This window comes from Puma concolor, chromosome B1 (assembly GCF_028749965.1).
Source record: "Puma concolor isolate L17-30 chromosome B1, mPumCon1.1.hap2, whole genome shotgun sequence".
NCBI classification, from domain to species: domain Eukaryota; kingdom Metazoa; phylum Chordata; class Mammalia; order Carnivora; family Felidae; genus Puma; species Puma concolor.
In genome coordinates, this window is record NC_141670.1 from 135582032 (window position 1) to 135599143 (window position 17112).

General features: G+C 34.8%; 1 protein-coding gene and 1 pseudogene across 10 annotated transcripts in view; one reads left to right on the forward strand and one right to left on the reverse strand.

The window, feature by feature from the left end:
* Window positions 1-17112, reverse strand: part of PTPN13 (protein tyrosine phosphatase non-receptor type 13) — a 229600-nt gene that overhangs the window by 110384 nt on the left and 102104 nt on the right. For all 10 annotated transcript variants that reach the window (XM_086704646.1, XM_086704647.1, XM_086704645.1 and 7 more), the window contains exons 4-6: window positions 16569-16634; window positions 14150-14335; window positions 10174-10261 (exon numbers count right to left, since the gene is read on the reverse strand). In XM_086704646.1, coding sequence (XP_086560772.1) covers window positions 10174-10261; window positions 14150-14335; window positions 16569-16634 — 340 coding nt within the window. The remainder of the gene's footprint in view (window positions 1-10173; window positions 10262-14149; window positions 14336-16568; window positions 16635-17112) is intronic.
* Window positions 11194-11450, forward strand: LOC147581897 (small ribosomal subunit protein eS24 pseudogene; annotated as a pseudogene).

The window sequence follows — 17112 nt, forward strand, 5'->3', positions numbered from 1 at the left end:
CACTATAGAAAAAGAAATGTAGAAAAATACTTCAGAGTTACTAACCCAGTAGCCCATAAACACTGAAGATTTCCTGTGTGACCTTCTGTGATCCCTCTCTAATAACCTATTTGCTATGTACACAATATAAAATAATGACTAAAACTTTCCTAGTAATACTAAATTGCTTAGTAATTGGTCTGTATAAGTCAATTGCCTCTTCAGGGCGATAGCTATAAGCTTTAATTCCCTGACTTCAAATTTTACCTTAAAAATCTTAGAAAAGTGAATTTATTTCAGAATGGTCCACAAATAATTGCTTCCTGGAGAATTAGATTCAGACACTTTGCTTTTCTTGCAACTCATGTTTCCCTGAACATGGATCTTTTTAAATGCAAATAAGTATAACATCAATATTTGGGGCATGTCATATCAAGATCACTGAGAATATACCACACCACATCTAGACAGATTATCACAGACTCTAGCTTCTAATCTAAGATAATTTAAAACTGATAAACACATGTTTATGTTACAGTATTTTAGAGATAAATCACATTCTTAAACAAACCACATATTGAAACTCATTAATTTAGAATTTTATTAAAAATGTAGAACAGATATTCTTCAAAATTGATAGAATACATTAGATAAAAAATAAGAATTGAAAGGACTTAAGGGTCATACAACCACAGACGAACTCAACAATCTGCTTTCTTTTACCACTTAGCTACCAACAAGTAGCCAAACTTAGAGACAATCAAACAAGTGAGTATTTTGGCAAGGTCATAAATTGATAGTCAAACATGTTGGACACTCAGCACCATGTGTTAATAGTAATTTCACTCACTCTCTACCATGCTTCACTTTTTCTCATTCTTCAATTTTCCCACCTTAATTCCCTCTTATTTTTTCTGATGATCTTATCTCATATTCCAACCAGAAAATAGAATCTGTTAGAAGAGAGCTTTCTCACTTTTCCATGGCTAATTCTATACATCTACCCATGTCTGCCAATCTTTTCCCTTGTCTCAAAAGATGAAATCTTTTACCAGGTGAAGGCCAATTCCCAATATGTGTTCAATCCCCTCTCCTTTCATGTTATCAGAGATTTTGCTTCTTTGCTTAACTTCTGTCCTCCATGTTAATTAACCCCTCTTTATATTGAGTCCTTACCATTAGCACATAAACATACTTTAATGTCTCTATAATAAAAAGCAAACTAAACAAAACCTCTACCCTGTTACCACATTTCCCTCTTGCCACTGCTGTCTCCAATTTCTTACTTTGCATTCAGTAGTCTCACTTTAGCCAACTTTCAACTCCTCCACACCTGGGCAACTCTCCTTATGTATCACTAATGACCCCCATATTGCCAAATCCAATGATTTTATCTCCATATCCTACCTATCTCTACAGCAACAACTACCCATCAGCAACAAACGATGGTGATGACAGTCACTTAATAAAGAACAATCCTCTCTTTACAAAAGTGTTTTCTCCTACTTCTTAGATTGCTCATTCTTAGTCTTTGCTTTTTCCTCCTCTATCAGATATTCAAATGTTGGATGTCCTCAGATATCAGTTTTAGAACCCTATCTTTTCACTCTTTTCTTATATAATTTCATCTGCTAACAAGGCTTTAAGTATTATCTATATACTGATAACTCCCAAATTTAAATTCTTGGCACCAATGTCTTCTGGGAGCTCCATTATTACATAGTTGGAACTTGTATTACTAAATCTTAGAAGCATCTCAACCTGAACATGCTGAAAACCAACTTTTTGCTTCCTACATCCAGAGATAATCCATTCAACGCCAATCTTTCCAATTACAGAAAATGGCATCATTATCCAATTGATTGCTCAAAACAGAAATAAAGGCACCATCCTGAAATCCTTCATCATCCTTACTGCCCATATCAAATCCATCAGAAGTACTGACTATTTAACTTCTCAGAGATAACTTACTCCATGTGATTATTTCGATTTTCAATGGCATCACCCTATTCCCAGTTAACATTACCACTTGACTAGAAAACTGCAATGGCTTCTGGATAGCCCTCCCCCATTCTTTCTTCATCCAACCACTCTCTACTCAGCAGTCAGAGTTATCTTCTTAAAGATAAATTCCATGATGCCACTACCTTTTTTAATAAGTCTCAAAGGCATAGTATTATACTCAAAATAAAATCGGACTCCTTTCAGGTCTGCTGTTTGAATCTTTCTTAGTCTCATCTCCACTTCTTTTATTCCATCCAGGCCACAGGTTTTCTTGTTAAGCTCTCTTCTATGTTAGGACATTTATACATATTGTTTTCTCTGCCCTGAATGGTCCAGACCTTTCTCATGATTAGTTGTTTCTTATCCTATACTTTTATTTTAAATATGACTTCTTCAGTGAGGCCTACTCTGACCACTATTCAAATAATCACCATATGTGCCATGAGTTTATTCTATCTGTAACAGGTAGATTTATCATTCTTTTTTAGGTCATTAGTATTTACTAACAATATATTAATGGGCCATGGGATCCTAAAAGCACCGTGTCTTCTCACCAGCCATATAAAATTTAAAACTAATTGCTAGTAAGGTGGTTCTTGGATAACTACTGCTCTACAAATGCTAGGTTTTTACCTTTATGCAAAGTAGTAGATATAAAAATATTTCAGTTCATGTTTATTAAAAGTCCAGAAAGTTATCATTTTTAAATTCTGTGAGGTAGGACAAAATTATAATGAAAATAATCCATTTAAGAGGCGCCTGGGTGGCTCAGTCAATTAAGCGTCCGACTTCAGCTCAGGTCATGATCTCAAGGTTCATGGGTTTGAGCCCTGCATTGGGCTCTGTGCTGACAGCTCAGAGCCTGGAGCCTGTTTCAGATTCTGTGTCTCCCTCTCTCTCTGCCCTTCCTCTGCTCGCACTCTGTCTCTCAAAAATAAATAAACATTAAAAAAAAAATTAAAAAAATAAATAAAAGAAAATAATCCATTTAAAAATTTGCACTACTTTGCTGCTCTCCATCTACAAAATATGCCAAATTTAACCATGGTTCAATTTGCTCTCCATGTCTGAAAATCACATTATGATAGCCAACTTAAAGTCTCATGACTATTACTAATAAAAGATAGTTTTGAACCATAATAATGTCTCTTCTGGTAGCCAATAAAACGAAGGAATGGTGAAATAGGAAGGGGAGTGAGAAAGAAAGAAGGGACGGGGGAGGGATTGATACTCTTGAGGAAAATGGGCAAAAATTTGTGGACGTGTGAAACAAGGTTCAAAGTGATATGTATATACTTGGTATGTATATGCTCTAAAGTAAAATTGTAAGGGCTATGAACCACAAAAGCATTAAAGGCAGAAACTGAGTGTAGATCATTTTTTGAAGGAAGAAAAAAGAAGGGTTAGGAAAGAGATGTTTGGAGTGGTTTCTCCAGTGGGTCTATTAGCCTATGACTGCTTTTGTTTGCTTTTTAGATGAGGAAAAAAAAAAAAAAAGACAACCTTCAGGTAGGTACAGAGAGATGGATTTGGGCTGGTATAAACACACCATTTAAAAAAAAAATTTTTTTTTTAATGTTTTTATTTATTTTTGCGACAGAGAGAGACAGAGCATGAACAGGGGAGGGGCAGAGAGAAAGGGAGACACAGAATCCGAAGCAGGCTCCAGGCTCTGAGCTGTCAGCACAGAGCCTGATGCAGGGCTCGAACCCACAGACTGTGAGATCATGACCTGAGCTGAAGTCAGACGCTTAACCAACTGAGCCACCCAGGCGCCCCTAAACACACCATTTTTAAATCACATATTACTAACTGGCAGGAGTCTCAGTGCATTTTGTCATGTCAATGATACTCATTATCTTCAACTATACAATTGGGTATGTATTTGCCTGATTAACATTTCACAAGTGGATAAAATATATATAACATCAAAGAACATATCATGGTTGCCTTGAATTGCTAAAGCACTGTGGGAAAAATGTCACTAATCTGGGAACTAAAAATTAGAGTTCAAATATAGAATCTGGCCCTTTAAGTGAGGAGAAACATGGAATTCCAGACTCATTTATTAGGTGCACAAGTCTGTTAGACGAGCGAGAACCATGTACTGTTGTTAACACCAGTGCCCCTTACTTACTAACTTTATTTGAGGCTGCATAAAGTGCAATTTCTTCAACTGCTTTCCAGATATTTTTTATTATATGTATTACGTATATACATATAATAGCTGGGCTATTACAATTATTTTATTTAACAGGCAGTAAACAGCACTGAAAACATTAAGTACATCTAAGAGCTGTGCTCACTACCCATTTTGATTATAGGAAGTTAATTATTTCTGAAGGCAGTGCCATTGGAACTACTTGTAAAAGCGTTCAGGTGGAAACTTCTTTAATATTTTCCCATCCTGGGAGAATTACTAGCTCCTGTCACTATATTCATAGAGCATTCTGGCCCTCTCTTAGGACATTTCTTTCACTATATTAAAATTATCTATTATATTGGTATCCGTCATCACTCCCACTCATTTCCTCACCCCTCCCCCACTGGAACAATAACATAAGAAACCATGTCTTACCTGTTTTTGTATTTCTAGTTCCTGATTAAAGACATTCCAAAAGAATGATTGTAGAATGGATTGAATGCATAACTTCTTGAAACCTTTTAAAGCCAATTTAGGTAGCATAATCTACCAGAAAGATTACCGTCAAAACACCTGGGTTTTAATTCTAGCTTTACCAAATACAATCCATGAGCTTGGGCAAGCCACTTAATTTCTATGTTTCTCACTTCATTTACAAAACCGTGGACATAACTTGTTATACTTTCTTCTTAAAGAGGACAGGATAAATGAACTAACCCCTAATGAACTATTATGAGATCTTCTGAATAAGGGCAACATAAAATTCTAAATTCCTCCTCCCTTTCATTTCTGCTTTATTTTCCTCAGCATATAATTACCTACCAAGGGGGAATTTAAAAGTTCCTTTGAGAAGAAATCATGAAACCAGAAATCAAAAGATCTCCAACAAAAGTTTTAGATTGTATAATTTAAAAAAATCAAATTATTCAAAACAGGATAAATGGTGACTACAGGTGGATTTTTCATCTCTCAAAAAGGCTCTGAGTTCAGAGAGAGTTTACAGACACAATTATTTTACATACAATTATGAGCATCCAAATATAAAATGAATCCATAAACATTTTCCTTCTGGAGAATACACAGCTTGCTAAAAACTAAATGGGGAAAATAAATAAAAATAAAAGATTTTAAGAATATAAAAAGTCTTCCTAATAGAACATAGCCCATTTATTTTAGCTAAATTAAAAAAAAAATCTCCCTTGTAAAGTACATTGTGTTTAATTATTTTTGTTATATATGATTAACATCATCCTTACTTGGATACCATCATTCACCTTTCCCCTCACACAAGACTCAAAAATTCAAGTGTCCCCTAGAAGCTAAGTTCAAAATGACATTTCAGTATTAGAAGAGGCTCCCCGATTACCCATCTGTCCTCACAAGTGTGGTTCAAGTACATTAAAAAAAGAAACATGATATTGTCAATACGCCCAAGTTCTGAAGCACTATCATGCTGATCTGATCATGGTGTAGGTTTCCGCCTTAAGCTTGGCAGGAAACATTTGATTTCTTTCTGCTTACTGAAGCCATTTTATCAGCATTGGCAGTATAAAATAACAAAATGGGGGGAGACAGCCCAATAGTTTAGGCCTTAAGCTTTTGTAACAGATCTGAGAGGTAAGATATGAGGAAAGACCTTTTAAGGTCATTTACTGATAGATAAAAAATGTCATTGTTAAGTTTCAATCTAATGACCAAATCACTTAGATACAGGCGTTAACCCTAAAATCGCTTACTTCTTTTAACCTAATTTTGTATCTCACTGCCCATTTTGAAATTTTCTTTACTGAAAACTGTGGCTAGGAACCTAATAAACTAAAGCTATCACTACATAAAGGTTTCAGGTTGGTTTGCATCAAAGAGAATGTTTTAGTACTGATGTAGTATAACAAGGCCCTGTGCTGCAAGTGGCCACTGACAGTTAAGAACTGGCACTGCCTGGGCACCTGGGCGGCTCAGCTGGTTAGGTGTTCCGACTCTTGATTTAGGCTCAGGTCACGATCTCGTGGAATTCAGCCACACATGAGGCTCTGCACTGACATTGCGGAGTCTGCTTGGGATTCTGTCTTTGCCCCCTCCCTGCCCATACTCTCCCTTTCTCTCTAAATAAATAAATAAATAAATAAATAAATAAATAAATAAATAAGCAAGCATTAAAACAACAAACAAACAAACAAACAAACACAACAACACAAAACCAAACCCTGGCACTGCCCAAAAGTAACACTGGTGTCCTAGAAGAATATTTCTTCTTCACAAGATAATTTTTTTAATCTTAAAGTTTTTATATTAACTATATATGCTATATTAGTATATACCATTGACTGTTAGCTGCTAATTGCTTGTCTGGTACTGGCTGTAAGTGGTATATTATATTGATTCTATCTTTGAGATGTGGTTTTATACATTTGCTAAAGGTAATTAAGAGAGCCCTTGAGCAGTAATACTACTGTGCAAAGCAATGGCTAAGAACTGAGGAATACTCTTCCATGACACGTGACCTAAAAAAGGCTATTGTTTAAGTATAAGGACCTCTAATTCTATCCAAAATGTAAACACAAACAAAATTTGGTTTATCTTGAATGATAAACTGTAATTCCTTACAAATTCTCCTGAGTATTGGTACAGAGATTTAATTCTCCAATAAAAGGATATGACTAGATATAAAATCAATGGACAGTCTAAAGATTTCTCTGTCAAAATTTTAAACTCACTACAGTCAAGCCAAAATTATCTGGATTTGGATAGTCTATGAATCATAAGCATTCTAAAGAACTGTTAGATAATAATACTGAATACCTCTTAATATTATAAAAACAAAATCACAAAAGGCATTAATAATTTGGTTTAAAGCTTTTTTTAAAGTTTATTTTGAGAGAGAGGGAGAGAGAAAGTGTATGTATGTGAGTGCAGGAGGGACAGAGAGAGAATCCCAACTAGGCTCTTCTGCACTGTCAGCGTGAGCCTGATTCAGTGGGGCTCAAACTCACAAACCATGAGATCATGACTTGAGTCAAAATCAAGAGTCAGATGCTTAACTGACTAAGCCACCCAGGCGCCCCTAAAACTTCTGATATATTTGTTTTTATAGTAAGAAAATAGTCTAATAATATGAGCCAAGATGGTGAACTACAGCTTTTTTTTTTTTTACTTTGCATACAACTTAATGTTTAAACATAGATTATCTAAAACAATAAATCATAGAGTCTTATATATTTCTTTATGGAACCATTAAAATTGTATTACAAATGTATTATGAAATCTAATAGTCTTATAAAACTTTTTCTCATATCCATTGAATTGACAAATATTCATTTTTCATCTACAAAAACTTGTGTGCTTAATAGGTATTCTCTCTCCTTAGCATCTACATGTCCAGAAAGCTTAATTTTGTATACACATTTATTAAAAAATATGTATACATATGTATAAATGTAAATGGCAATAAAATAACCTTCTATTTAAAGTATGTTTTAGAATAGATATAGATTCAGCTCAAACTATCAACACTAAAATAGTATGTAATAATTACTGTCTGTAACAATAAGACTCTGAGTGATTGAAAGTAATACAATCTAAACTGTGTTAACACTTAAGTCTTTAAATATGGCATGATGATCTTTTTTGTTTTCTATAGAATATACGATGGACAGGGATAAAATGGGGGACTCATATATATAGGAACATTTCTTTTTTTTTTTTTTAAGGAAAAAACTACTTAAAAATTAACAATTAATAATATAACATTATAGTTACTAACTCAACAAATAACAAACAAGAAAACCAACTTCAATTCTATAACATGGCCATTTAATGATAGTAGGAGATGATAGAAGGGAATTCCAGAAAAAGATTAGAGAAAGAAAGGAATGAGAAATAAGGAAGAAGAGAGAGAAACAGAGAGTGAGGGAAGGAGAGAGAGGGATGGGGGAAAGGGAGGAGAAACCAGAAGGATGATAAATAAGAGAAAGAAAAATCATTTCTTTTAAATCTAACATTCACTTATTAAAGTGCTCACTATGTCTTCTTGAAAAAGACTCTTCCAGCTTGCCATTGACATTTAACTATAATTTTCTATTATTATTCAGCTCTAAAACAGGAGACTGACTGAAAAGTTGATGGATTAACAAAATGCTGCTCTTCTTGGCACCAAAGTTCACGCTATATCAATATCTCAAGTTGTAGTATAGTGTTAAAATAAAGGGAAATATTTTTACCTACAAGAAGAAGGTAAAAATATTTCCCTTTATTTTAACACTATACTACATTATACCATATAGTGTATATACATACACACATATATATATACACACATATAGTCCGCCTTCTGTTTTTTTGACCCATGCATAAATAATATATGTATTAGAAAAGTAACCTTATGTAACCAGAAATAAATTGATTATATTGATGATATGAAAGCAAAGGTACTTTTTCAAAAAAGTAGTCCTTATTCCATAAGTAAAACAGAAGTACCAAAACAGCCACTTAACTAACTAAACCATTACAGAATCACTCCATCAGAAACGATTTTATTGCTTTTCCTTGATTTCTCAAGATAAGCAGTACACTTGCTGAGGGGAACGTTGTTCCTTCTCAATATAAGAGTTCTGAATTCTGTAAAACATTTGGCTCAGATAATCAAGTGGCTATATTTAGGTTTCACAATGAGACTTTTTTCATAGGCTTTAACTAAGACAGCTGTGCCCTGATTATCTGATTAAATTAAAAAGTTAAACATCTTAGCTTTTTAATCTATTATCAATTAGAATGTTTTATTAGAATATATTTAAGCAATATTTACATTTACTTTGCACAGCCCCAAGATTTAAGACAATAAAATGCTTCACCTATAAAATATTTTTCATGTTTAGATTATCATAATTGTCAATATTGCTTGAGAAATAGAGAACAAAGATAATCAGCAAAAACAAAAGTTCATTTCATAAATAAGCCAAGCTTGAAATTTAACACAAAAATAAATTTTCATGTAAACATTAATTTTTTCTGCTTTCATTTTACATGTTTGGGATTTATAATCATTTTCTTAAAAAAGTGATTATATAGGACCCATAATTATCTAATGCTGTTTGTAACAGCAAAACCACTTTTCATTAGTTTTTATTTACTAAGTATCTTATAACCTAAAACAGTATTTGATAACTGCAAGTCATAAAATTAGTTGGTAATGAAATTGACTTAGGGGGTTGTGATTCCGATTAAAATAAGAAATAGAATAGAAAACAGTGTAGTAGGGGCGCCTGGCTGGCTCAGTTGGGAGAGGGTGGGACTTTTGATCTCAGGGTTGTGAGTTCAAGTCCCAGTTTGGGTGTAGAGATTACTTAAAAAAATAAAATTAAATCTTAAAAAAAAAGAAACAAAGAAACAAAATAGAGTGCAGTAAAAGTAATGTTGCTTTCTGAAACTTTGTTTCAATAGTGTCCATGTGCTTATTTCACCTTGCTTTAAAATGCATTTTGGGGGCTCCTGGGTGGCTCAGTTGGTTAAGCATCCGACTCTTGGTTTTGATTCAGGTCTTGATCTCACAGTTTATGCATTCGAACCCTGCACGGGCTCGGCTGACAGCACAGAGCCTGCTTGGAATTCTCTCTCTCCCTCTCTCTCTCTGCCTCTCCCCTGCTCTCTCACGCTCTCTCTCTCAAAAAAAATTTATTTTTAATATAAAATTACATGATAAAGTAAATATATTATTGCTATAATAACAATATTGGAAAGGAAATGATTTACTATGGGAGTCCTGGCTGTCTTAGTAATGTTTTCTGCATAATTTTAAAGGATTTATATATTAATATAGTTACTGTTCCTGTCGGTTCCCTGCCTCCACTTTGCATACTTATATTCTTTTCTGTTTTTTTTAAATGTTTATTTAATTTTGAGAGAAAGAGAGAGGGCCACCCAGGCGCCCCTGCATACATGTATTCTAATTATGGTCACAATTAGCAGATTTCCAAGTCAGGTAAATATGATTTCATAAAAGAAACAATGAAATAAGGTTAAAGCTCAAAAGTTTCCCATTAATATATTCTTACCTGTTGGTAATCCTTTTCCTCTCAATCGGTCTCGAATAGCCTGGCTTCGATCAGGCTTTTGTTCACTGTTACGGGAAAGTTGATCCGTCTGTACACAGATAATCAAAAATCAAGTTTGACAAAACAACCTGCCTTTTGTTTTCATGGTAATTGTCTACAGAATGACATTAGTTAGACAATTTTTGGAGTAAAACATTAACTAAAGACACTCAACACTTACTATTGTTAATTTGTATTCCTTCAACAGGATTTATGTAGCTCAGTTCTGGCCAATTACTCTTCAGGAAATGAAAGGCAAGGCAGAGTTATAGAAGAAAGCCAAACTGAAGTAGTTAAAATGAGTTCCATCTGAAAACAGTAAACTTGAGGGGCGCCTGGGTGGCGCAGTCGGTTAAGCGTCCGACTTCAGCCAGGTCACGATCTCGCGGTCCGTGAGTTCGAGCCCCGCGTCAGGCTCTGGGCTGATGGCTCAGAGCCTGGAGCCTGTTTCCGATTCTGTGTCTCCCTCTCTCTCTGCCCCTCCCCCGTTCATGCTCTGTCTCTCTCTGTCTCAAAAATAAGATAAACATTAAAAAAAATAAAAATAAAAAAAAAAACAGTAAACTTGAAGAGTTTTTTTTTTTCCTGATAATTACATTACTCTCTCAAGTTAGATTATAATTTAAAAATCATATTAATTCTGGTAGAATAAATTTTCTCCTGATTTAACTATGCATTGAGGGTACTGACTTAAATTATTTTCAAAAATAATTTACCAGATTTTTCCTGCAAGAAATTACATTTGAGAAATGCTTTAAACTAAATGACATATTGAGGGATGACAAATTTAAATCAATGCTCTTTTAAATCTCCTTTATAATAAAATGTTTAAGTAGTCTTAAGCTTTAATAACTTTAACTAAGGGTACTCCTTTGAAATAAAGCATGTTATTTTCTTCCTCCCTGGCTCCTTGAAGCTCGGTTGCCATCATGAACGACACAGTTAGCTATCTGGACTGGGAAGTTCATAACCAACCGAGTACTTGAGCGGAAATAAATGGTTATTGATGTTCTTCATCCCCAAAAGGCGACAGTACCTAAGAAATTTGGGAAAAACTACCCAAAATGTACAAGACGACACCAGACACCATCTTTGTATTTGGATTCAGAACTCATTCGGGTGGTGGTAAGACAACTGGCTTTGGCATGATTTTTGATTCCTTGGATTATGCAAAAAAAAGTGAACCCAAACAAAGAGATGGCCTGTTTGAGAAGAAAAAGACCTCAAGAAAACAGTGAAAGGAACACAAGAACAGAACGAAGAAAGTCAAGGCGACAGTGCAAAAGCCAATTATCGGTGTTGACAAAAAGAAATGAAGTATCTAGCAGTGAGCAGGAGACTGGACAACAGAAGGAATAAAAAGATTCTGCAGTGACTGTGGTGATTGTGCAGATTTCTCATGAGAAGATTAATAAAGTAAGAACTTTAAAAAATTGATAAAATAAAATAAAGCCTATCATAGGGGAGATGGGTGGGGGGATGGGTGAAATAGGTAAAGGGGATTAAGAGTACACTTATGATGAGCAACTGAGCACTGAGTAATGATGTATAGAATTGTTGAATCACTATATTGTATACCTGAAACTAATATAACACTGTATGCTAACTATACTGGAATTAAAATTAAAAAAAAATAAATTAAAAATGTATTGGTGGGAAAAAAAAAGCATATTACCTTTAAAAAATAAATAAAAGTGTATCAACTTAGATCAAATTCCACATGATTAGGGATGAAAAATTAGAACACTAGGTTTATTTAGATGATCAATTAGGGTAAAAACTCCAAGAAAAAGGAGAGATAATGATGAAGAGAAATTATTTAAATCTGGCACCAGGGGAATGCATACATATTTGTTTACACACAAACACACACATTTTAATATTGTTCCATTGGTGAAACCTGTTTGCATAAGGATTATAAATCCAGGGGCACCTGGATGGCTCAGTCTGTTAAGCATCTGACTTCAGCTCAGGTCATGATCTCATGGTTCATGACTTCAAGCCCGCGTCAGGCTCTGTGCTGACAGCTCAGAGCCTGGAGCCTGCTTCAGATTCTGTGTCTCCTCCTCTCTCTGCCCCTCCTTGCTCCCTCTCTCTCTTTCTCTCTCTCTCTCTCTCTCTCTCTCTCTCTCTCTCTCTCTCTCTCAAAAATAAGTAAACATTAAAAAACAAAACAGAACAAAACGGTAGCTGTTGGGAGTTCTGTCCAGTGATACTAGCAAGAGCAATGGAACGATGACTGGAATGTTGTTATTTCTTCTTAGTAGAAATTTGCCTCTGGAAAGGCAGGCTCCCTATATATGAACTCTAATTGCCCCTTCTATTCTTCTCTCCTACTAACCAATCCCACAACACTCCCCATACAGACTTAATACTGTTCCTCAAACATACCCTCTTCTTTCCTCCTTCACAGCATTTATCTAGGTTTACTTCCCTCTGCCTAGATTACTTTCTATCTAGACTTTTGGATCTAGTTCAAAGTGCTATTTTTCAATGCAGTCATAATTTGTATCCTTTCCCCTCAAACCTTCCAACGGTATGTTGCTTTCCATACCGTTCTCTGCATTTTATAATTAAGCAAATGGTCTTTAAATAAGAGCTCTTAGAAGGTAGAACAAACATTTTATTCAAATGTATATATATCTGCAGTATCTAGCATGTTTCATATGTAGATGAGCAATATATAGTTACTGCAATAAACTGACCTAAATACTAAATGTAAAGAGATAGACATCTTTTATCTAACATGGGCAACTATTAGAAGGATAAGAGAATTTCATGGAGGAATATTTCTTCATGGAAAGGGGAAGAAAAAGTATTTCCAACAATTTTACTGTATCAAAAAAATAGCAAGACAAGTCTTAGAGGAGGTGTGGTATAACAGAAAGATCCCTGGACAAACAAATAAATCAATTAAAATTGGAGGCAGCTCTAGTTAAGGAGGGGACATCAGCAGCCAAGAATCGCATTCACTCAGTCTCTACTACTTGTATTCCTTTCACTGCAGAAGTACCAAGGCTGCATGGGGTACAGTTTACAAACCATTTGCCCGGAAGAATCTATGAGCCTGTTTCTTGTTAACTGGCAAACTGCATGGAATTTGGATATACCCCTGCCAGCCATACAACATCCTGGTTAAGATGACAGAGCTGAACTCCTAGGGAAGAAGTAAGAAGCCATCAAGAACACTGTGTGACAGTAGCAAATTGTGGTCCACACGAAGGAGAAGGACTTCACTTGAAAGGGTAAGAGCAGATGAAGTTTGGATCTAAACAGATATCAGAAACCAAGGGAAACTAGGCAAATGGGATAGAATGTAGCTCAAGAAATGCAGATGTGGGACGATAAATACCGTGTGTGTTATTTTGGGGATTCTTCACATCTGAGACAAGAGAGAGAATGGGAGAGTCCAGGTCTTGGGGCAATCTAGCAGAGATACAAGCATGTATCACCCCTGCCCATCAGGTGACAGTGTCCCCAGAGGGTGGAGAGAATTTCAGGAATAGCCTTGTCCAGACAAGTAAGCGGCCAAGAAAGAGGTTACAGAGCAACAGAAAGTGCGTTATTAATGTGAAAACCCATTTTGTATGTCAGTGCGTTTTTCATAATAGAACCACTTGCTGAGGATGTAAGAAAGGACGCAAGAGCAGATGATTTCAGCTCTAACATGCTGTGACTCTATAGTACTTGTTGGAATACAGTTCTAAAAAAAAAAAAGACTAATTCTTATGAAATCTAGGAGACTAAGTCAATTGACTGGGCTTCTAAATTTTAAGTGCCATTTCAAATAAACCATTGACATTAGAGCAAGAAATTTACTCTCCTGTCCTCATCTTCATTGAGAAAATGCCACCAATAGTATCTTTAAAGAAAATCCTGTGATACTCTGCTAAATTTTAAAATATGACTATCTGCATCAGTCGGAACTGTGGCTTACCCCAGAAAGATTTCCCAGAACCAGTTTGACCAACTGTTTCACGTAGGAAAATGAAGGTGCACAGTTGCTATTCCTAATGTGGGCGCTGCAAGCATCCAGGACAGTCCGGACAGAAACTCGAGCATATATAACATCTTCACACATTCCAAGCAGTATGCTGTTGAGGTGATCTCCAAGCTTGATAGGCTAATGTAAAGAAAGAAAAGGCACTTTCAGAACTGTGGGTAAATCTTATCTAACAAAGTCAAGCCATTTCAGGAGTCATAGGAACCACACCAAACACATTTCAAATACTCGGAAGAAATGAGCTCCTTATCTAGCAGTATGTACATTTTAGTGTATTTTATCTTTTCATAATCCAAAAAAATTATTAGCAGAAGATGGTTAACACACATCTCCCAAGACAGGAAGTATTACAGAAAAACACTTTTTTGGGGGTAGGGGGGCTAGGGGGGTAGGGTATAATAAAGAAATGGAATTCCTAGGTCATTCAAATATTTTGGTAAGCAGTTATGTGAGTGTGTGTGTACATTTTGGGTGAATAAATGATTTCCTAACAATTGATAAAATGTAACATATTCATTATATATTAAATATAATTTGATACTCTCATGATAACTTAGATTTCAAATACTGCAATGACTCAAGTCATTTAAATATCAGTTCTCATTATGCTGGTGAATCAGAGAAACTGGAATGTAAGATTTTTTAATTAGTTGACATGATTTGTAGAACATTATATCCACATATCCAATAAGCATACAAAAAATGCAAATTAAAACCACAAAAAGAAGCCACTACATGACTAAACAGAATGGGTAAAAAGAAGACTGATAATATTGATAAGGAGAAAAGCACTGTTGGTGGGAGTTTAAACTGGTACATCCACTTTGGTTGAAACATGCTTTCCCTGTGACCCTTCCTTTCCGCTTCTCATCCATTTGTATATTATGTCATCCTTTAGATCTCACCTTAGATGCAGTGTCCTTTAATAAACACATCCTAACCCTCTAAATCTAGTTAAAGGCTCTGACTCTGGTGTTCCATGGCACCCTCCAGTTCCCTACCACAGCATTCATGCATTGTTATAACTGGTTATTTAATGCCTGGACTCATTGATATACTCCACAGGCACGGGCCATTCTATTCCTACTATCTAGTACAGTGTCTGACACAAGACGGGGCTTCAACTTTTGAATTAGTATTGAATACTTGCAAAATGACTATGATTTCTGATAGCAAAATACTAGTGAAAGTTTATATACTTCCTCTCCAATTTATACATTATTGATACTGACTTAATTTTCAGTTATCTGAAGAGTATAAAGTGTTAGCCATAGGCTGTGATCACATTTTGCACGTATGTTAGGTTGTATAATATATGATACCAATATATCCAGTAATAATTTAACTTTTTCACTTCTATTTATCAAGTTGAAACTGAGGGTTTTTCATGATACAAAATGAGACTGAACCAAGTTGAAGCCATCATCCATCTTTCACGGATCTTAGGATATCTGGATTTTAGAATAAAAGCCTAAAATGCCTGTTACTTCTTAATTTAATTAAAACAAACTCTTACACCTAGTTATTTTTCTTTTCGACTTCTAAATGCCTAAAATAAAACCTAATTATGTATGTTAAATCTTTGCTCTGATGAAATACAGTTATCTTTTTTTTTTTTAAGTAGGCTTCATGCCCAGCATGGAGCCCAATGCAGACATCAGTGCAGGACTTGAATTCATGACCTTGGGATTAAGACCTGAGCTGAGATCAAAAGTCACATGCTAAATTCACTGAGCCACCTAGACAGTCTGAAATAAGTTATTTTTATAGTTTCAGTTACTATTTGTTATTATGTTTATATTGGGTCTTTAGGAATCAGTTATTTTAGAAAATAAGGACTAGAAACAGCCCAATGGTCATTGGAGCCTAAGACTTCAGAAAGTGTTGCTTTAATATTGGTGTTTGCTGCCATAGGCTTAGCGAAGTATACTTTTGAAGGGACAAGAAAAAAAAAGTAATGAAGTATATACTTTCAGATCTATTATTCCTATGCTTCTGCATCAAAAAAGGTTATCACTTTAGTTCAAGAATGAAATCATCAACATCTACAATCATTCTTATAAGTCATTAAATTAGAAGAAATTATGTGGACTTGTTGTAATTTTTGAAGAGGCCACTACATTTCACAGACTAAATGGTTGAAACCTGGGTAGCAACTGATACAATTCCAAGAACATTCTGAGAACAATAATTGTCTTTAGAATTTTATTATTTCCTTCTGAGAGTATGACATTATTAATGGAACAGCATAGAAATGCTGGTATGCCTGATAATATGCTGTAGAACATACATAAATACAGGGAAGAACTTTCTAAAAAGGGTGAAGTTGTACAGATGTGACAATTTGACTTACTTGGCTCTGAGGCACTTCATGATCAGCTCCCCAATACAATGTCATTCCAAGAGAATAAATATGGATCTAGGAATAGAATTTTAAAAATCATATTATGGTAAAATAAAATTTAAAACTTTAGCAAGTACTAAAAAAATTAGCAAGTACTATATATTCATGACTTTTTGTCCCAGATAAAGTATAACATGTGATTTGAGAAATTAATCATTTCATACTTTGCATAAACGTATATTAAGAACTTAAAATAGAAAATAAGACTAGAAATGATCAGAATAAATTTCCCCCTTTATTTCCTAGTCTATCATCTGTCAATAATTTTATTAGTTCTTACTTATTTTAAAGTTTCTTTATGTAAACTCACACTAATACTGTATATTTCTTTTTTTTTTAAATAAAAGGTGAAAGATTTATTAGATCTGAAGAGAAACCAGAGTATTCTCCTTTCTTTTTAAAACCAAATAATCTCTATGACTAAGGTGGGGCTCAAATTCCTGAATCCAAGATCAAGAGTCACATGCTGTACAGACTGAGCCAGCCAGGCACC